At 35.1% G+C, this 22,227-nt stretch overlaps 4 protein-coding genes across 4 annotated transcripts in view; 3 read left to right on the forward strand and 1 right to left on the reverse strand.

Moving 5' to 3' along the window:
* LOC119189254 (perilipin-4-like) overlaps positions 1-3,094 on the forward strand; it is a gene marked incomplete in the record, with an annotated part of 14,013 nt that extends 10,919 nt beyond the window's left edge. The window contains 1 exon segment of the mRNA XM_037438396.1: positions 1,659-3,094. Coding sequence (XP_037294293.1) covers positions 1,659-1,742 — 84 coding nt within the window.
* A 1,415-nt stretch (positions 3,095-4,509) lies between these two features.
* Positions 4,510-5,527, forward strand: LOC119189357 (39S ribosomal protein S18a, mitochondrial-like). The gene is made up of 3 exons (XM_037438673.1): positions 4,510-4,742; positions 4,854-5,162; positions 5,295-5,527. The coding sequence occupies exons 1-3, from the start codon at positions 4,640-4,642 to the stop codon at positions 5,450-5,452; spliced, it is 570 nt and encodes a 189-aa protein (XP_037294570.1). The 5' UTR covers positions 4,510-4,639; the 3' UTR covers positions 5,453-5,527.
* Positions 5,528-6,691: 1,164 nt separating this feature from the next.
* LOC119188526 (ubiquitin carboxyl-terminal hydrolase 5-like) lies at positions 6,692-17,435 on the reverse strand. Its single transcript, XM_037438572.1, has 17 exons — positions 17,232-17,435; positions 14,681-14,806; positions 14,335-14,520; positions 13,938-14,044; positions 13,484-13,649; positions 12,721-12,888; positions 12,393-12,554; positions 12,003-12,106; positions 11,329-11,509; positions 10,819-11,030; positions 10,304-10,426; positions 9,760-9,874; positions 9,130-9,243; positions 8,615-8,765; positions 7,991-8,209; positions 7,579-7,688; positions 6,692-7,475 (listed from the first exon to the last, which is right to left on the reverse strand). The coding sequence occupies exons 1-17, from the start codon at positions 17,334-17,336 to the stop codon at positions 7,413-7,415; spliced, it is 2,412 nt and encodes an 803-aa protein (XP_037294469.1). The 5' UTR covers positions 17,337-17,435; the 3' UTR covers positions 6,692-7,412.
* A 677-nt stretch (positions 17,436-18,112) lies between these two features.
* Positions 18,113-22,227, forward strand: part of LOC119189300 (glutathione S-transferase theta-1-like) — a 22,957-nt gene continuing 18,842 nt past the window's right edge. The window contains exons 1-4 of the mRNA XM_037438487.1: positions 18,113-18,377; positions 18,618-18,705; positions 19,390-19,540; positions 21,978-22,170. Of these exons, the coding sequence (XP_037294384.1) occupies positions 18,266-18,377; positions 18,618-18,705; positions 19,390-19,540; positions 21,978-22,170 (544 nt within the window). The 5' untranslated portion in view covers positions 18,113-18,265. The remainder of the gene's footprint in view (positions 18,378-18,617; positions 18,706-19,389; positions 19,541-21,977; positions 22,171-22,227) is intronic.

Consider the following 22,227-nt stretch of genomic DNA (forward strand, 5'->3'; position numbering starts at 1 on the left):
GCTCACGATCTGTGTCGCGAAGATCATAGTGTGAAGAGTGAATTGATTATTCGTTTTGGTTTCTTTGTAGAATGTTAACGTTTATTACCTAATAATTCATTGAATTAAATTAGAGACAAAGCTAAAATCTAGGTGTGAGATGTGATACTAGCTTGGAGTGATAGCATTCTGGAGTCGATATCAACCGCCTTAAGTTTCCGAAATCCGTTTACTTGGATTGTTTGCTTACCGAGGTAAGCAAACAATCCAAGTACAATACCAAGATAAACTACTATAGGTGACATAAGTACATACTTCATACAAAAATCTATTATTGTTAATTACATAATTTATATTAGTCCATTTTGTGTATGCGAAACTGGCCTTTTAGAAATTGCTGCACATACAGAAGTTATATCGACTGTTTTCATTATAAAGTCTAGGTCTAAAATGGCTGATTAATCAAATAAATAAAATACAATGATAGTGCCAGTTAGCGGGATAATTATAGGAAGAACACATATACCTATATGACGGTTCACAATAATCCTAAAACGACGATGACTAACGGAATGTGATTCGTTCTCGCCTCTCTCAATTGTTTTGGCCCAGATTTGACGTTATCCAAATGACTCTCGGCGAATGTAACGTTAGAGTATAACTTCCTCCTTCGTTGATACTGTGAATCATGTCTGTGATATATTGTGGGATGGATTTGTAAAACATATTTTGCTTGACATGGCTCGAAGTTTCATTTTTCTATAGAATAAAATTTGTATCACTCTAGTCCATAAATTCTCTATCGGTTTGCAAACCATTAGATCAAATAGCATTACAATACTACGGAAATATTAGATCATAATTGCTGTATCAAAGGACATATCAATTCGTATATTCATAATATTAAATACACTACTACCCACACATATAATTACTATAATATATTGTATAATAAAAAATTCTCACACAATAATACAAAAACTATTTTTTTTAAATACGGGTATAAACTGTACCGAAATTAAAAAATAATGCTTCTTGACAACTAAGCACTAGTAATAATCTAGACTTTTAGATATAAAAACTAGGCCAAATTTTACGTCTGTCCTAAACTTCAGGCACATTTTACCACGCTTAATACGATTCGCCATCCCGTTTAATACGCCATCTGTAGACGTGTTGTGACTATCGAAACATTTATGTTATAAACTGATGCCAGACAAATCCTATGTCTTTAAGGGAGAAACGCGCCTTGATGCAAAGCAAGTAGACAGAGACTGACTGTCCCGACGTGCCAATTCTGATGGGTAGGAAAGGTTACATTTACTTGGTAAGGCGAAAAATTCACGATGCTAAAAAAAGGTCGCTCCCTGTAACCTTATAAGATGCACAATCTTGAGCTTGGATGACTCGCCTTCGTTTGAGCCCCTGGTAAAAGGCTTTAGACGATCACCGCCTTTAAGTAATATATTTATAAATAATAATACTTTGATGTATCGTTATTAAAAATACGAAACAATAACTTTCTAACAACTATAAATATTAGATAATTCAATACCTACACAAAACTAGTATAAATCCCTATGCCACACAATACCCTTCCCCGCTTAAGACGCGTGTTGGCTGAGTCCCTTTAAAAACGTATTAAACGGGTTTTACTGTTTTTTTTCCCTCAGCTGGTGTCGAACCTGTCATCAGCGGCTCACGACGCATCGCAGGGAGCTGCCGGGCTACTCAGCAAGGGCCTCACCGCCTTCCCCAAGTAGATTAGCACTTCCCATCTGTGTGTCTTTGGGAAACTGACAGAATACTCAGTGACGAATATAGAAACAACCCCGAATGAATAACATGGCAGTGAAATAATTTTCTTTGATATTTTTTGGTTTAAATACAATATTTATTTCGGTGTTTTAAAATTTTCTTTTTTATTGTAACTGTCGTGTTGTTTTGAAGGGTTCAAGATCAATGTTTGCTACCAATAAGCACTTTGCTTCGTTATATTTGTTATAATATTAGGAAGTGCTGTCTTTTTTAAATCGCTTTCACAAATCGTAAGCAGTTTAAGTTCTAAATTCGTCACTTTATTAAACATGTTATAGTAATATGTTTTGTAAAAAAAAAAAAATATTAGTTATTTGGAAATTACAAATTCGTTCATGTTTTATTTGAACAATATTACAACAAATAAATATATTATACATTAGATAAAATATATTTGTATTGAATGATATATATTTTTACAAATTTCTACCATATTATATGTAAACTATAAATCTGTTGGTATTCCCAAAAAAACAACATAACCATTTTGTTTATATAAATGCACATTATTCGTAAGTTTTATTTTAATTACCTACTCGTACAATTGTATAGATAATTTAAATTTATTTTTAAGTGTCTCACGGCCTGACCCTTCCCTGATTGCGGAGAGGAAACTTTCTGCATCCATTAGAAAGTAGGACTTAGTATTTTACTAATACTTCCAATATTTCGTTGCCAGGAAAAATTAAACATGGCCAATTTTTATTTGTCACAAAATTAGAAATCTCATGTCAATTTCTTTTATCTATAGAATTAAACTTAAGTTACACAAATGCATTTATATGCATTTTTTGCAATTTTCAAAAGTATGCTTAGCTTAAACCGTCCATGCATTAATAGTTGTTCCTCGACAAATTGCATTAAAACTTCTACAAAATGGTTCTTTGATTGTGATAAAAAGCTTGAAAAGCCCTGTTAATATGCCATGTTACATACATTACTGCTTGGCAGTATATTTTATGAAAAAAGATTTATGTAAGTTATACAAAAATCATGTTTTGCTATACAATTTGTAAATTGCTGATTAAAAAACAAGATCTTACGCCTACATTGTTTGATGTTGTTTTTTAATCTACGTTACTATATAGAGTATTATTAAGGCCTACTAAATTGACATACATAGCTAAAGTCGCACACACTGTGTTTCGTCAAGTAAAACCACTTCAATGTAATTGTTTTTCTATATGTCTGTGTACCTTCTCGAATACTTTCGTTAATTAATCGTGTATTTATGTGCAGTCTATAGTGAAATTATATCATTGTGTGTTGTTTAATAAATACATGCCATCAAAACTCACGTAGTTTTCACTTATCGTACTTATATTTATATTTAATTCAAAAGATGTACTTTTTACAAATACTTGCAATCACAAGTGATTAAAATTAATTCACAGTTTACTAGCCTAAGAATAAAAACACGAAAACCTCTCTTTTATCTAAAACTGTAGGTACACACTTACCTAGAATAGTAATAAGTAATAACTACATGACATTTTTTTCTTATCTTTCAACACAAAAATAATTAATAAGACTATTTTAAAATCGAGGGTATCTGCTTACATGATTTTAATTTATTTTAAGAATATTTTTTCACTGTTTTTTTCTTTAACTAGGAAGATTTATTAAACTCAGTAACACTCCAAAACATGGTTTCATTTATTGTAACATAATAAAACTTCTTTACGTGCCATTTTGACCTAGTGTCAGCTTAGGTGTTCAACCTATAGGTCGAGGGTCTAGGCCATATCTCCAGATCGCGTGGCGAAATTTATACAATTTTTCAAGAGTTCCAAAAAAATTTTATGCCTCCGTATGTAAAGTTAGTCGAGGGACCTATTCCATATTCAGTGTTCGATTCTCATAAAAAATAAATATCTTTTTTTAGGAAACCTTTAGAACCTATATATTTTATCACCCTACCTAAGTCACGTTTACAGTGTGAAAGGAAAACGGACAATAAATTAAAAGTGATATTCCTACATAATGAGTGCTAAGATAGGTCAAACAAGTAGATAGTACATGGCCTGTACACATTGGGGCCTTACATAGTATATTACTTACTCTATGTGGAGCCCTCTTTACGAAATAAATGTGTTTATTCAGTCAATTATCATTTTTACGTGTATTAGTGACATGAAACCATGAACAGCCGTGTGTTTAAATAGAACCTTTGGCTAAGAAACATACTTACTGTATACCTTAATAACCTGGCGTAACAATTTGAGTCGGTTTTTGCGATTGGATTGCCTCCTACATTACGGCAGGTCGCAGGGATACGTAATATTTTAAGAACATTATACTTAATAAAAAATATGCAATATGGGCCTAACTCTTTCGGGATTAAGTCTTTAATTATATTAAGTAAGTATGTCGTTATGTGATTACATCTGTATGCATTACAAATATACCTAATTTTATGTTTCTTTTTGTATCTCTAATTGAAAATACTTCGCTTTATATTTTTTAATACATTTTAAAATTACCGCTTCGAATATGACAGGCAGGAGTTACCATATTAAGATCAAATTAAATTACCATATTATAGAGAAAACATATGCAATAATAAAACGCTTTCAAGTTTGCCAAATAACAAAATCTAATTTCTACCAAAGACAAGAAATTAATTATGATGATAGTTATTCGTTGGAAATATTTTATATTGAAATGAATATATATTTTAAATACAGAGACTATTTTTTTTCAAATGGAATTGATTTTTATAGGTACGTAACGAAATTAAAATTCGTTAACGTAGCACTCAGATCAAGTAGCTACTAGCAATATTAAACAATTTGACAATTGTGATTTTGACTTATTGTCAAAAGCAGTCTAAATAATAAACATGGCGTCTCTCGTAAGGGCTGCCTTTTCATTATCAAAAAATAGTCGTATCTCTACGTCGGTACGCAGTATATCGACTTCAAAACAACTTAACATTAAAGAGAGTAAGTAAATTGTGTCATTTATTAACCAGTTTAATTTAATATAACCTAACCTCACAAACTTTATGAGCCTACTACTATCTTATTAATTTACCTTAATTTCGTCTCTTTTAGTTAGAGAAAAAGTTGAAGGTGAAAACATAGTCGTGGAAGCTGTGAACGTACCTTCTCCGAGAACAGAGCTACTTGTACGAGCGGAAAAATTGGAACCATTAAAAACTCTCGATGTATCGGAAGCGGTTACGTCGGACAAGGCGCCTTGCTATATGTGTTCATTAGGCCTGGACGTAAAGCACACAGATGTGCTGATACTGAGTCAATTCGTAAGGTCAGATGGTTGTATGCTGCCGCGAAGAATAACTGGGCTATGCAAACGCCAGCAAAAAAAAATTGGAAAAATGGTGTCCATGGCACAGAAAGCAGGTTTGTTTCTAATGCTTTTAATTTCTAATTGTATATTGTTCATGAAATTGTTACCCATCAAGCAATCTAATCAATATTGTTGGAAGTTAATACAGGTTATGTTAACAATGTAACATTTTCATTTTTCTACAGGTCTCATGATTAATCTAACTCCTGCAAATTGCAAGAAAGATCCCACTAAGAGGAAAGATTACAAGAAATTCAACACATACTTTGATGAGACAACTATATTTATGAAGAATGTACCCAGATGGACAGACCGCTTTAAGTTCAGACAAAGTGCTAAATAAGAAGTACTAGTATATAATTACATAAACCATGTTATCAGTAAAAATAATAATTAAATTTAGTAATGCTTTGTTCCATACTTGCCTTTAATTTAAATTTTATATTTAGGTACCTACAGTTTTTATAGTGATGCATTTTTATTAGAGTATATTAGAACTGCTGTTGGCAACCTTTAGTAGGCAAGGGCCACACGGTGGAAAAATGAAATACAGGCAGGCCACACATATAATGTTTATCCTAGATGTCCAATATATAATATAAATATATATATAATATCAGCCCTGTATTATTATATACTTGCCCACTGCTGAGCATGGGCCTCCTCTACTACTGAGAGGGATTAGGCCTTAGTGCACCACGCTGGCCTAGTGCGGATTGGTAGACTTCACACACCTTCAAAATTCCTATAGAGAACTTCTCTGATGTGCAGGTTTCTTCACGATATTTTCCTTCACTGTTAAAGCGAATGATAAATTCACAAAGAATACACACATGATTTTTAGAAAAGTCAGAGGTGTGTGCCCTTGGGATTTGAACCTGCGGACATTCGTCTCGGCAGTCCGTTCCACAGCCAACTAGGCTATCGCCGCTTATGTCCAATATAGATATATATAATTGATCATAGCTAATAATATAAGAATCTTTGTCCCGATATAAATACTGATTTACAGTTAGGAACAACCCACAGCCAAAATAGTTCATATATTTAGGTTAATCATGGAAATCTAATATATGAAGACTGCTGACTCATCACCACCTCTAAGAGTTGTCATGCCAATACCAAATACATGGAAAGAGCTGGCCCAGAGATTTTTCCTATATATATAGCTTGGCTATCATTCTTCAGATCAGAGAACACATTATTTTGATGAATATGTAGTAATATAAAATATATTATGTCTAAAAAGGACAAGACAAGCCATGTGGATTTTTTTTCAGTTTCACGCCTACCCTCTGCAACATGTTTTAAGGTATTATCAATTATGTCCTTCCCAGGGTCTCAACCTATATCCATTCCAAATTTCATCAATAAGAATCTGATAATAGAGATAAATTCGATCATTTGATAGAAGAGAGATAAGGATCATTTATAATAGTTGACATAGATCTCTAAGACCAAAGCTTGTGGTCCGAAGAACCTATGCCTAACGTTTAAAGCTCTAAAATGAACATGGTACTATTAATTTCTTCACAATAGTTTCCAATCATGTGAATAGGAAAAGGAAGTTGATAAAAATACATTTAATAAGAGAGCACATTTATTAGTATAATTTATTTCAATGTTTCGTTGTGTGAATGATTTTATTTCAATACAAGTAATTGCTACAAGAGAACCAACTTACAAGAAAGTTACATTAAAATGCAATGTATTAGGCCTGTTTCACACTGTCAAGGGCTTTCAGTATTGAAAATTCAAGTTGATAAGTAAGGACCTATGGCAAAGGTTCTTTTTGTATAATAGCGTATCATTGACATTGTGCAACAGGTAGCAAGTAAAACGGGTGAGTCCTGATGAAATCCTAATAACGTCTTTTCAATGTCACAAAAGACGACCATGTTATCTCAGATTTCATAAGACGTAATTATACGTCACGTGAATTTAGTTACGACGGCAATTCTCGTCCTCCTCTAGATTAACATTAACGGGACCATATTCTGGCAGATTGTAGCTAACAATTAACTAGTCAAAACATCTTATGCTAACTCCAACACACCAGTTCATCAACACGAAAAACATAATATGCAACCAAAGATACAACTTCTACGGAACACTAGCCGTATTACAATTTTATAACCTATATTTTGAATCATTAAAAAATTTCTTTCTATAAAATAAATATCGCCTAAAATTTGTTAATTTAAAATCTCTTAACGTACAAAAATGCAGTCTAATACACAAATTCCTTATATGGTACATCCGAATCGGCGAGTTTTTGGTACAAACATCACGTCATAATGTCATCACAGCCTTTCATATAAGTATAGGTAGCCAAGGTCTTTGGGCGGATTCTCTGATAATGCAACCTGAAAAAAATTAGGTAATAAAAATAATTTGCAGGTATGTAATAACAATTCGAAGACAGTGGTAAGTAAGTAAAGGTACTTATGAAATCGGATGGGTACGTACTTTATTGTCGTTAAATATGACCCAGCGTCCTTCATGCAGCACATGGCACACATAGTGGCCCACCATGGTAGAGGTGCCCATGTGAGATATGAAGGCAATCAATTTGTATTCTGCAACATAATAATATATATTGTAATTTAGTGTACATCTGTGTTAAGCAAAATAACTGTACTAGGTCTTGTGACTCGAAGGGGTTGAACACCAGATCTTTCACAGGAAACTTGATTTGAGTGGAGTGTATTGCTTTGAACAAAATCTGTCACAATCAGCTCAGCAATTATACTAAATTTAAATTCTGAATTTTCGAAATATCAGGAGAGAATTTGGCATCAGAGATATAGTATAGGTATAAGCCTTTTAGCCTGGTCATACAAATATTGCCGGTATAATAATTTAGTAAGTGAATGCTGACTGGCGGGTCCGTCCCTGCAGCCGAGCGTGCGGTCTGGCTGCGCGGCGGGCGCGGGCGCGGGCTCGGGCGCGTCGAGCTCGTCGGCGCGGCTGAAGATCCAGTCCACGGCGCGCGGCACGTCGCCGCCCGTGGCCGTGAGCGCGCGCACCACGTGCCCGCGCGCGAAGCCCATGTTCATGATCTGCTCCACACTCGCCTCGTCCACCGCTGCGCCTGCGCCTGATAAACAGGGGTTTTTATTCGATGCAGTATTTTCTATACAAATCCCAGTCATCATCATTGGCAATTAACATCTACGTGAGATGATTAAGTAGCGTTCGTAGAAGATGCGAGGTACGATATACACCTACGCTGGTGACTTATCAGACCGATCCTAGCCCGAAAGATACGACCACAGTTTTGGCATAATTGTACAAATCCTAGTATTATACTTGTTTAGCTGCTAGCTAATCATCAGTTAAATAGTTTTGTGTCAAATTGAGCGTGAAGTGTCGTATTAATTTTATACAATAAATAATTTAATAACAACGGTAATTTTACATGAAATCAATAACCATCAATGTTTACAATAGATACAAAAGAATGTCGAAATATGTTAAGTGCGCCATGATTTGGTGTAATTACCTGTGGCGGGCGTGCCGGGCGGTTCAAACTTATGTTCGAAGTCCCAGTCGGTCATGTGCTCCATGAGCCAGTTGGACGCCGCTTCCATGCCAGAGTTGTTGGTGTAGTATAACGCCTTTTTGCACGCCTCCAGTGGGAAGCCCATGTCCAACTGGAACAAATGATATTTAAATGGGTATTTTTCTTTTTCATTTTCCATAGTGTATATGTTGTAATATTGGCTTTATTGAGCCTGATATAAACCATGCTGAATAAAAATAATGTTCCAATAAGACATATACATAGTAGTGTACGTACCTCCATATTTACTAGAACAATTATTATGCCAGCCTGCTTCATAACCATATAAATCAAAAGTATAATATAATTTTTACAGATATTTAAAATTTTTCATAACTGATTTAGCGCCGAGTATGAATATTAACCAGCACTGAGAAACAGACTTGTTACCACAGGAATACTCCGTCCTTAGATAAAAAAAAGTCTATGAATAAGAGGGTAAGTTTGTAACTTACAAGTTGTGCGAGTAATCCTTCGTCGTAAGTAGGCGCGGGCGTCTCGGGCGGAGCCTCCGGCAATAGCTTCTCGTCGGCTTGCAGTCCATGACCGCGCAGGCAGTTCAGGTCTACCTGTAATACATAAGAAGCTTATTCAGTATGGTAATAGACTCATACTAATACTTTAAATGCAAACATGTGTTTATTGATTTGTCTTTACTTCATGCACCAACAGGCTGAATGTATGTGAACATTAAAGAAATGGACTGAGTTGGAAAGTGCTATACAACTTACTTACAAAAAACTACTGTTTTCAACCTGAGATTGATCCTTCCACAAGGGCGGAGTCACAAAAAAACATATATATCTATCCATTATGTGCATTATACTGAGCACAGACGTGCACTATTACTTAGAGGGTTTAGTTAGTGGCATCACATACATTCGAAATTGTTGTGGAGAATTTTCAGGTATATTGATTTCTTTATGATGTTTTATTCCTCATTAAAGGGACCAATAGTTGATAAACACTACACATAACTTCGGAAAATCAGCGCCCAGCGGTGTACGCCTTGTGTTTTGAACTTGTGGACCTTAGTATCAGTTAAAATTACTATAGTGGTAATTAATAAGAGTCCAATGCCATACCTCCCAGGGCATCTCGACTGCCACATCCAGTTTGGCAGGTGTCCAGTCCTCTTTTATCGTGAACTTCTTGAGCTGTATCAGCAGGTAGTCCGGGAATGTGGCCAGTCGGGTAATCCTGACAAACAGTACAAACAATTATAATTTTTACACACACACGTTACGCATTTATCTCCGAAGAGGTATGCAGTGTGTTCCGTCCCATGATGTGATAGGGGGCGAGCCTATCGTCATATCGGACACAAATTACAGACTCCTAGTTGATACTGAGCAGAAAAATCCAAATATCACTTTGCCCGACCCGGGATTCAAACCCAGAACTTCAGAGCGCTGTCGTACTGCGCATGCAGTACAACTACGCCACCAAGGCAGTCACTATAATTTTTACACTATAATGAAAATTATATTTGGGGGTATTCATGTATGTTTTATGACTTTACCAAGAGAAGTTGTTAATTTTTTTTTATGTATAATATTGGCATTCATTTTTAAAAGATCAAAGTCCTGTTGTACAGTTTTTGAAAGTATATTTCGACTAGACACTAACTTGTGCGCAGTGACTTTTTTGTTGACGGCGCTGCTGAAGAACTGCTCGATGGTCTCCTCCTTCATGAAGCTCTCGAGGCACGCCTGGAACGGAATGTGGGGCCGCACTAGCTCCGACGGGTCTCTAAAATTATTCGACAACATAAATATATTTTTTTTTTATGAAATTCACATACAATTATGTTTTGAAAAATGTTACTAATGGTGGGGTCTTTGTGTAACTAGTATAAAATCGTAAAAAATCTAATTCTTTTTATCATACACAAAAATGAAGCAGGGTTTAAATCACCAAGAAAACTTGCAGAAGTTATCTTCCATGAGCGAGTTTTACCCCTGTCAAGTCACAGCAAGCTGACTTTTAAATTTTTTTATGCTTGCAGATTTGGGGCGAGTCGCATGTATAGAATTTGTTAATTATTACTAGTAGTGTAAACGCACCTAGAAATTCGTGCGCAATATCTAAAAGAACTTCCTAGTCTAAACTTATGTCTACGACCTGCAGTGCAGGATACTCACAGTCTCTGTCCTGCAGCCTCAGCCTGCTGTCTTCTCTGTTCATACTCCCTGACTTCCTTCGCGTTGGTGGCGGCGGCAACCGGTACAGGCAGGGGCAGGTGATGCTCGGCGCGTGCGCAGTATCGCACGCAGGACGACTCCGAGCAACGGATACGCTCTTCTACCGCGAACTTGAGGCAGTCCGCCGGGTTCGGCTTGTGTCGGCTATGGCGCTGGCGATAGAAAATTGAGATTTAGGGCATAGGCAACAAGGGTATGAATCTCTCGCAAAACACATAATTTTTTTTACCACTGACAAGAACTAGTGAATATCTAATGTTCCTTGATCATTACCCATGAACATCCACATCAAATCAAATCAGGAACATTTTGCCAAAAAAAAAACTAAAAGGATAGAACTTGAGTATAATATAATTTACCTCCACTTCCCACCCGATATTGTGTCTATAAAAATGTCCAATGAATAATTTATTGACATTGTGTGTAACAAATTAATCAACCACAAGTTACCTGCAGTAAAGTGAGTAAATGCAGGTAGAACTCGTGCGCGTCCTGCTGCCGCTTGGTCATGAACTCGGGATGGTCTCGGCCGACCAGCTGTCGGTACATGTGTGGGGACACACCGTTCTGCGACCCATCCTCGCCCAGGGCAGAATAGCGGCCCGAGAGGAGTCCAACGCCGAGTTTGGCACTGGAAACGTGGATTATTAGTTGGAGAAACAAATTTGTCTATGCAGCTGTAACTTAAGTAATATAAATTTACTATGCAATGTGTATCTCAGAGAACAACGCGTTATCGCTACTGTCACTAAGGGAATAACGGGAAGGGAACAGTTATGTTGGTTTTATTGACCTTCGACCATCGAGAGAGACTATGTCGACGATCGAGAGTGTAACATCGTCCGAGCAAGAATTGACTGGAGTCACTAATCCTATATACACATATCGGCATTCCCACACCTAATAAAGAACATTTTAACTTGACTAAATGTAAGTTCAGTACCAACTAAAAATATAGCAATATATTGCTTATGCAGCAGATAATGTCTGCATGCTGTAAATTAGTGTTTTTTCGTACTTATATATAAGTAATATATATATACAAATATGACTTCTAGAAAAGTTATAATGACTATCATTCGATTAGCGTTTGCGGCTTATCAAAACTGTAAATGTGTTCATACGTCTGCACATTGAAGTCGTTGACTGGATCGTCGGGGAAAGTGGAGAATATCTCCGGAGCGCCCTCCACGAACCGCCGCACAAAGTCAGGCATGCGGAATATCACCTGTTAACAAACCCGTTAGTTAACAACCATTACCCGATAGTGAGTTATGCTGATGGGTAATTTAAATAGGAAAGTAATCAATGCATGGATATTAATATCGAATACTATGTAGTGGAGATAATCAAATGCACTTTAAGAAACACTTTCTTAAATTAAGAACTTTAGACATTCCCACATATTTTAGATATACAAAACCCACTTTGATTGTTTCATATTTATAAACATTTATATAATGATTAATGTCACATTTTTTTTATATAACATGCAATACAATCATGGAATATACCTGCACAACACTATTGATGTAGCAGGAGTTGCCGAGGTTGTTGAGGCCGGTGAGCGCGGGCCCGTGCAGCGGCCGCAGCTCGCTGCCCGACTCCTGCAGCGTGTTCCACTCACCAGACCGCTGGTTCAGCTCCAACTCCAGCTCCACCATCGACTTGTCTGTCTGTGAGTTTTGATGTTATTAGATTCTAGAATCTACTATAGACTATGTACTCTGTATTGGCCGTTTAAACTTTAAACTGGTCATAATGTGGATAACTCCATAAACAATCTATAATTTACACATATATCAGTCATTGATCAATCATAAACAGCAAATACAAACCAACCTTTTGCAGCTGCTGCACATTGATGCCGAAGTGCTTGAGATGGTCTGCGAGGAACGGGTCCTCGACCATATCGTCCTCGGCATACGAGAATACGTCGCCTTTGCCGTCTGCAGTGATGGTGCCTAACTTCACCGCTAGAGGATAACCTGTTTCACGGTAGTGGGCCACCTGGGAACAGTAAATGTTGATAGTCTCAATGTAATGTGGTGAATCCGCTCGGCAAACTCAGCAATCAGCATTCTCAAGCATGTACGCTGAGTTTAGATGGTTGTTGATGTAGTGTCTCTTATTAGTCCACATTATAGTATTTCATTGTGTTTATTTACTGTCTATATACATCACCTGGATTTATATTGAAAACCAGCAATTCAGTATTGTTTAGTTTATACTGCATAATGGATATATGGATGAAAAGGACTTGTACTAAAAAAATCTATATTAAAAAACTTGTATCCATATAACTTTTCCAACAATGAACCTCTTTCCTTTTAAACATTATTTTACACTTGTTGAATGGGTACATTTATATTTATATATGGTAACATTTGTTTGTTTGATAATTGTGTAATTTATTTGTTTTGTGGCAACACGCATCCTCTTCCTCTTCCTGACACGGGCTCTGAGCAAGCAGCCACAATAATGTGGCTCATTAATATTATAAGATATCCCAATAAATAGTAGTAATCCGTCATAGTGGTTTTATTAATAACACTACATCTTGTTCAATATAGTATGGACGGTTTCAATTATAGAATAAACTCACAGCATGATCGTTCCCACCGGAGCCGTCGAAGAACCGCCTGCCGCACAGCACCGAGCCGTCCGTGAGGTTCAGCCACAGGTTGTTGGTGAGGTCGCACTTGGCGCACTTCCAGCCCGACGGCGGAATGCGCACGCCGTTGTCCAACTGCTTTAGGTTTACTGCATGTCTGAGGTATTTGTGGGCACTTGTTAGTTTAGTGGTAATGTGTCTCATTGGTATTGTAGCTGAATACTTAAGTTATGAATAAATTTATGAAATGTGAATTCAGGTTAGAAGTATTTGTAGAGTGAAAATATTGCACATATAATTCTAATTTGTGTCTGATATAACGATAGACTTCTTATCTATCATGTCAGTTATATAAGTTTGTCAGTGTGGGTAAGTTAAGCCTTTGTTTTACGTTTTGTTAATTAAACTGATCTTGTTTATATGTAAGCTTTTTTTTTATACTTACACAGAGACCTCCCTCTTCTCTCCATCCCAGGTTCCCTGCAAAGCTGCCAATTCTGCTATTTTAAATGGAGATTCTGCATCTATTACGGCTTGGACAGACTTGTTGACCTTTACAGAAACATTGTTTTTATATTTTAATATCTATATTGATTTGATGACTTCCTAAATAAGCTCACCATATAACACATGTTAATAAAATTATGATTAACCTAACAGAAGTATTTCAGGATTTTATGAACAATTTGACCATAAGTTGACCAAAACGATGTAATTGGTATACTTCTTATATTAGTTTTGTTTGTCACAATAAATATATTAGGCATATTGATAAGCAAGTATTTTATTACATTACTAGTACAAAAATAGTGTAGCTACTAGCTACAGCTTAAAAAACATACCACTTCGGGTAGATTAGCATTTGGCCAAGCGTAAGTGTGGAACCCAGGCAGCACGACGACGTTGTAGTGGTCAGTGTAGGTGAACTTAGGCTTGCCGCAGTCGGGGCTGAACCCGCCCTCCACGCCGATCGCGAGCCGCGTGATCTTCTTCTCTGGACCATCGCCGGTTTGCTCCGGTTCTGGTATCTATTATAACATATATTCTTGAACTTGAGTTCGAACTCAGCATAGAATTATTTTATTTGAATTAAACAAGTTTCAGTTTCAGTTTTTCTATTCTTTAATAAAAAGGAGACTAAACAAAAAAAATATAGCGACTTATAACAAAGTATATTTATCAACTTACAGGTTTCTTCTCCCTCTTTATATGCAAGAACACAGCATTGCCGGTCTTCTGAAAATACTGCTCAACATAGTTGCGACCAAATCCGAGAAATGAGGTCAGAGATATGTACAGGCCAGTTTCTGACTCCTGCAACAATTATAATTGGTAACACTGTAAATGCAGAAATGATACAATCAAAAAATTTACTGTGATGGTTTTGGATCCAGCAGGTGGCTAGTCACACTCGATATTTTTATGTTATTACTTTTTTTTTATACACATTTATCGACATAAGCAGCGACAGCCCAGTCAGTTGTGAAACGAACTGCCAAGACGAATGTCTGAAGGTTCAAATCCCAAGGCACACACCTCTGACTTTTCTTAAGTTATGTGTGTATTCTTTGTGAATTATTGCTTGCTGTGACGGTGAAGGATAACATCGTGAGGAAACCTGCATACCTGAGTTCTGTATAGGCATTTTGAGGGTGTGTGAAGTCTACGAATCTGCACTAGGCCATTTTGGTGGACAAAGTCCTAATCCTTCTCAGTAGTAGAGGACAGAACAGATACAGGGCTGATATTTTCATTATTTATAACTATTATTACACATTTATGAAAACCACATTGAGTTGAAACTCGTTTTTAGTTTCTTATAATTTCCGCCAATAGATAATGAGGTGAAAAGCTAACAACTTTAAAAGCGCCCCTATCCTTTGCATAAGTGATAACAGCCGACAACAATATGGGGGCAGGTGACCACATTAGCAACGCAACTACCAAACGGAACACAACAAAATGTTGAACTCTGTCGATTTGTATTTAGGCGCCTTCCTAGTGCTATGTGGATTCGGCCTTAGTCTTCTAAATCTACGAAGGTTGGTCAAAGAAGGTAATACTACATTTCCATCAGTGCTGATATCTGAAAATGTGCTTTTAACTTGCATTGGAATAGCATTCATCATCCGTTCAACACATGAAATGAAACCTTCGAACTTTGGCTATGATCTTGAAGAACGGACATCAAGCACAGGAAAACCAAGTGACATGAATTGCAATTTTCCTAAAATCTTGGTAACTTATGGACCTCTAATAATATCTCTGGTTAACAGTTTTTTGAGTTTGATTATTGACAATTACATGCATTATAGAATGTTGTCAGACATGAAGAAGAGAGATAATGAGAATGCAGTACAAGAAATTGATTTGGAGGCCAGAACTGAAGTAGAAAGCAAATTTAAAAAAATATTTACATTTTGGAAAAAGTATTTCAAGTATATAGCAATATCTTTGCAATGGATAGTGCCAGTTATTCTTGCTTTATCCATGTACCCAGTTAACATAAAGGAACTTACATTGAACAATGTTCGTAGTTTGGATGACTCATGTATGGCAGTCATAGATATGGTTACCGAAAACTGTACGCTTAACTTGTCAACAAATAATACAGAATACACACTGGAACTACGTAACCAAATTCCATCAGTTAATTATTTAGAAATGTATGAAGACGAACCAAACAATAACTCCAAGGGAATCAAATCTGTTGTAGACAATGTTTTTAAAATTATTACAAATTTGAAAAACGAGAGTTATTTAGATATGAATATTACTAGTGGCACTCTATACCGAAGACCGAAGCAAAATTTCCAGTGTATGAAAGTGTGTTATGTAGAAAACAAGAATCTCCTGCTTTACATGTTTGTACTAGCTATCGCAAGTTACTTCGTTCCTATAACAATATCAACAATAATTCTAACCAAAATTCATATGATTGATTTAAAGAAAAATAATGTAAAAATGTATGTAAATAGAGAATTGTTGTATAACATTTTATTCTGGACCCCGGTGATGTTTGATACTTTCCTGTCTTTGCTTCTTTGTTCATATTCTATGAATGGTATGAGGACATCCATTTTTAATGTCATTGCTAATGTATATCAGGCTGTAAAAAATTTCATGAACACCAAATATTTTAAGTACAACACAGTTTTACCAGTAGAGTAACCAAAGTAATCGCTTATTTTTTGTTATGAGCATTTTGTAATTTCTCAGTTTTATAATAATTATTATCTTTTACTGCTATTTATTTGGATATTATTATAATTAATGTTGATCAATATAAAAATAAATGTTTGGCGGAAATAATAACTATTTATTGGCTTTTAATAAAATAGGTAGTAGCATCGTATTATGATTATAAAAATTCATAAGTGTTTGTTACCTCAGTATCCATGATTAGTTAATAAAGAATTATTCATGACAAAAAGAAGTACTCGAACATCAAGAGTTATGATTTGATGAACGCTTTTATTGTGTTACATTTCTATTATCTGCATAATAAATAATCTGTAAAAACATATTTGTTTAGGCGAAACTGAAACTCATTTCGCGAATTAAAAATGTAGGATTTTGACTTGGTATGAATAAGCCATGACAAATACTGGTTATTTCCTGGTAGGAAATATTTTTTCCAAGCTCTGTGTATTTTTCTTTGTGTCGCATATATAAAATATGCACGAAAATCCATTTCTAATAGAGGACATGTAAGGTTAGAAAAAAATCTGCAACTCACCGGATTGTCAAAAGAATACACACATTCATCTTTGTATATCATTTGATGGGGTCCCGGGATTTTTATTTTTGATAAATGTGGCACTAATAGATCTAAAGAAGCCATAATAATATTTTTCTATTGATTCTAATGTGAAATTATTTTCTTTTCTACACCGGAACGTTCACAAGCGTCGTTCCAAAAATATCTTTGTAGTGTTGTTCTTTTCACTTTTGCGGATCAATTGTCAAGTATCGATTGTCAAAAATCGATTGAACCAAAACATTTAAATTTCCTTTTGATATTTTGAATTTTGCTAACTAGTGTGTTTATATTTCGTACACGGTAACATATGATAGAATTTACCGTGATAAAATTGATCGGCTTATGGCACAGACTACAACAGATGGAGATAAATGGTATGGACTATGGGCCAAAAATTATTGACATCAATCTGTCAAAAATCACTGAAAGTTCGTATACAAAATTAACTTATATCTCAGCAGTGGCAGTCCACCTATTGGGGTAAGGCGTGAGGAGTGGAGCGGCGCGAATTATTTATTTAAATTGTTTTTATAAGTATAGAGGGTATAGGAAGGAGAACTAAAATATCTCTGTGCATTAAAAATTATCCATTGCAAAGCGTCAAATAATGGTGGCGCCACAGTACTAAGTGGGTCCATTTTAAAGATAAGCGTTAGAAGTTTCTTTAGTAGAATATTGAATTGAACTACAACAAAGGCTAATGATTTGTTATCGTTGAGACTTATATACTGTTATTTTATTAACTTCCATGAATTTAATACACTAGTAAATTATTTCAACTCGGCACACTTCACTCCGTTTACAACTGTTCCATGTCATACCCTCTTGCTACACTACCGCTATTGTGGTGCTTATTGCATAACACCTTTTCAACTTGTCCCTCATATAAGACGGTCTCTTTTCCTCGACTATAATTCTCTCTGGCCTCGACACTCCATAATCAAAAGTCAAAACATACGTTCAAAGTTTGTGTTATCTTATGAACTTTGATTTATTTTTTATTTAATAAAATGGTTATAAAATTGTATTACGATTTAATGTCTCAACCTTCCAGAGTGCTTTATATTTTATTGAAGACAATTAAATGTGAATTTGAACCAAAATATGTGAACTTACGAAAAGGTAACTTTGTTATAGTTTACCCAAAACTTTTTCTTTCCTCAATCGAAACCTCTGTATATATAAAATATTTGTAAAAATTATAAAATAAAAAATATGTAAATAATATAAATTACATCTCTATTTTTCTAAACATAACAAACTAATACCAAGTAATTTAGAATCTAAAATGCATATATGAGAATGTAAATTAATTTCCATTGCAAAGATTTACGAAATGATAATTTAATTATTTTATTACAGCTGAACACTATTCTTATGAGTTTACAAATGTTAACCGCATGCAACGAGTACCAGTTATTGATCATGATGGCTTTGTATTAACAGAGAGGTGAGTTTTATAACTTCTGTAATCCGAATATCCCCCTTTCATTTAGGGTTGTTGTATTTCCATCATATATTGTTAAATATTTTATTTAGATAAACTTTGATGATTGTCTGCCAACCTGATGTTTGTCTCCTTTTGGGATTCCAGTTGTGTGGGAAATATATTCAGAAACAATGTTGCCTAATTTGAGAATTGAACCTGACATTAATTAAATTTTCTGCTACCCTTCTTTATTTTAATAAGTAGTTATGCCAAATTTCAGTACTTTTTATTTCAATATAAATTATAGCATAGCGATCAAATTTTTCTAGCCTTTTTTCTTAATTGAATGAATACTTAAATTTAAATTTGTTAACCATATTACCTTGATTACATAAGCAGTAATTTTCTCAGTGTCATACTATTATAACAGTCTGTTCGTAATAAGTGTATTTTTGTGAGTGTTGGTACATCTTCATTTGGTAAGCACATAAGAACAATACTATACTAAGAAAACTGAACTAATATTAATTGTACGTGTAAACTGTTGATGTTCCCGTTTATTATAAATAAATAAATAAATAAATACTTGTTTTTTCTTATTTAAATTTATATAGTTTTTTGAAGAAATATTTTATTAATTATTAAAGAAAGTAATTCACAAATAATACACAGTTATATATACCCTTACACAGAGAATATTTTCAGCATAGCAATAATGAAATATTTGTCTCGAGAGAACTTCATACCAGATGCATTGTATCCGAAAGATTCAAAGCTGCAGGCCAGGGTTGAGGAGTTCTTGGAGTGGCACCATGTTGGCTTGAGATTGCACTGTGCTATGTACTTCAGAGTAGCAGTAAGGTTTTTTACTCTCATTTCATCACATTTTATGATCCACTATGAAAATGGATAAATCAGAATAAATTTAAATAAAGCTATTTACAGATTTTTATTTTTATAAATTCACGATAAAATCCGTAAATAGTTTTATTTCAATGTCCTAACATTAGCGTAAACATAAGAAATCATTAGTGAAACAGAATAAAGTTTTGTTTACATTCTTACAAATGATGTATTTTGATTGGTTTATTCCTGGGATCGGATTGGAGATTAAGATTGGGATCGTTTTTTGAAACGTCGTTTGTTTAGTAGATTATACTCTTTTGATATACTTATCGAAACAGAAAACGCGCGATGGATCGCCCGACTCTTTGAGTGGCTTTTTCTCCGAATAAAACTATACACAATACATCGCGTTTCAATTAGATTTTAAATCCAATTTTAAAATTCCATTCTGGCGCCATACGTCAACGAAAATAGTTTAAACGAACAGACATACATTTCTATAGCTGTTTTACGTTGTGTTATCAATTCCTTGCGGTATACAGGTATTTTCTTCCTTATTAATAATAATAATGGTAATAGGTAAGATTTTATTATATGTGGGTACAGAGATACATTATCAAATTCTTCATTAAACATTTCGATCACATGAGTTTTCAAGCAAAAAAAGCGTATCAAAATTGATCCCTTCGTTTGGGAGCGCCGATACCACAAACAGATATACAGCGACACCTTAAACTTATAAACCTCTTTTATCGTCAGTGGTTCAATAAAAGATCCCCTGTTCCCCTTGATCCAGTGAAGGACATTCTTCTATTTCTATTGTATAATTCTACTAGCGACCCGCCCCGGCTTCGCACGGGTGCAATGCTGATACTAAATACACTACAGAAAAACTGTGAACGTTGTATATAAAAACATAGCGGCCCGCTCTGGCTTCGCACGGGTATTACATAACAAAATAACAGTATTTCTCCACTATTTAATGGATGTTATTATTACACATATAAACCTTCCTCTTAAATCATTCTATCTATTAAAAAAAACCGCATCAAAATCCGTTGCGTAGTTTTAAAGATTTAAGCACACATAGGGACAGAGAAAGCGACTTTGTTTTATACTATGTAGTCATTCTCTATAACGATTTTAGTAATCATGTTAGTGTGCATGAGTGCCGAGAGGAGGCTGCAAGTAGAAGCACATGCTCCCCCCTGTCCAGAAATAAATCACAAAAAATATAATCACTGCATAAATCTGCGAAATGGGCACTATCGACCGCAGAGATTTTTTTGTGAAAAAGCATTTTCAAAAACCCGCGCAATTGGAATTTAAAAAAAGACCTGCAGATGCACCACCTTAAAACTAATCTTAGCGGCGCCCATTTTATGTGACTATAAATTCGAGATTTGAGACAGGATTATAATTATGTGTCACCTACGCGTGTTAATAATATTTTGTTTATGTTATAAATTGATAAAACATGCTTAAACATATAAATTATAATATACGATTTACATTATAGTATGCAAATAGATGAGTTGATTTATGTTGTATACAATATTTTTTAATTTACTAGCGCGGAAGGAGATTAAGATGGTTTTGTTTTAAATTTTAATAAAAGGATATTACAAAAACTCGCAAAACATAAATTCTCACGGCCCGCAAGGAGCGGCGTGTGAACCTCGGCGCAAAATAATACAATAAATTGATCATGTAAAAAACCATGGCTTTCGGTTTTTCGCACACACGTGCATACTATATATTATTATAAATTTTAAATATCTTTATGCTTATATTTCATAGATAATTGAATTTATTTTGCTTATTAATGTGACGATTAATCTTTAATACTCTTATTTCACAGCTCTTTGTCTAACTGTAATCCATTTCGTCACGAATGTGACCAAACTTTATGTTTTTAAGTTTTTAGTTACCACAATGATTTCTTATGTTTACGCGACTTTTAGACCTTGAAATAAAACTATTTTGCAGATATTATCGCAGTATTATATTATTATTTTCTCTTGGCATTTCGGAGACTGCAGTCTTCATGGTCACGAAGTTATTATTTACAAAGTAAATACCAAATTGGAGAAGGGTTACTAGAGACCAAGCACAATGGAAATCGTTAGAGGAGGCTTTTGTCAACAGGCACACTGAACTTAGAGATATATTGTAATTAAACGTATAACACAAAAAGAAAAGTGAAAGCAGTTGAGGATAGGCTTAATATTATTAAACTAGCGATCCGCCCCGGCTTCGCACGGGTGCAATGCTGACTATTTAATGGATGTTATTATTATACATATAAACCTTCCTCTTGAATCATTCTATCTATTAAAAAAAACTGCATCAAAATCCGTTGCGTAGTTTTAAAGATTTAAGCACACATAGGGACAGAGAAAGCGACTTTGTTTTATACTATGTAGTGATACCATTTTCCCCCACAGTACATGAATCCGATACTAACAGGATCAAAGTTAGATGACAAAACGATAGAGAACTACAAGCGGCGAATGCTCACGGCGCTTGAAGACCTGGACACCAAGTGGCTCGGCCGCGGCACGGAGTACATAGCGGGGGACACCATCACCGTCGCTGATCTGGTGGCGGCGTGCGAGTTGGAACAACCGCGTGAGTGCAGTAAAATTTAATTGGTGGTAGGATTCATATATGCCATAGCGACCATAGGACGCAAGG

Source organism: Manduca sexta, chromosome 14, assembly GCF_014839805.1.
Source record: "Manduca sexta isolate Smith_Timp_Sample1 chromosome 14, JHU_Msex_v1.0, whole genome shotgun sequence".
NCBI classification, from domain to species: domain Eukaryota; kingdom Metazoa; phylum Arthropoda; class Insecta; order Lepidoptera; family Sphingidae; genus Manduca; species Manduca sexta.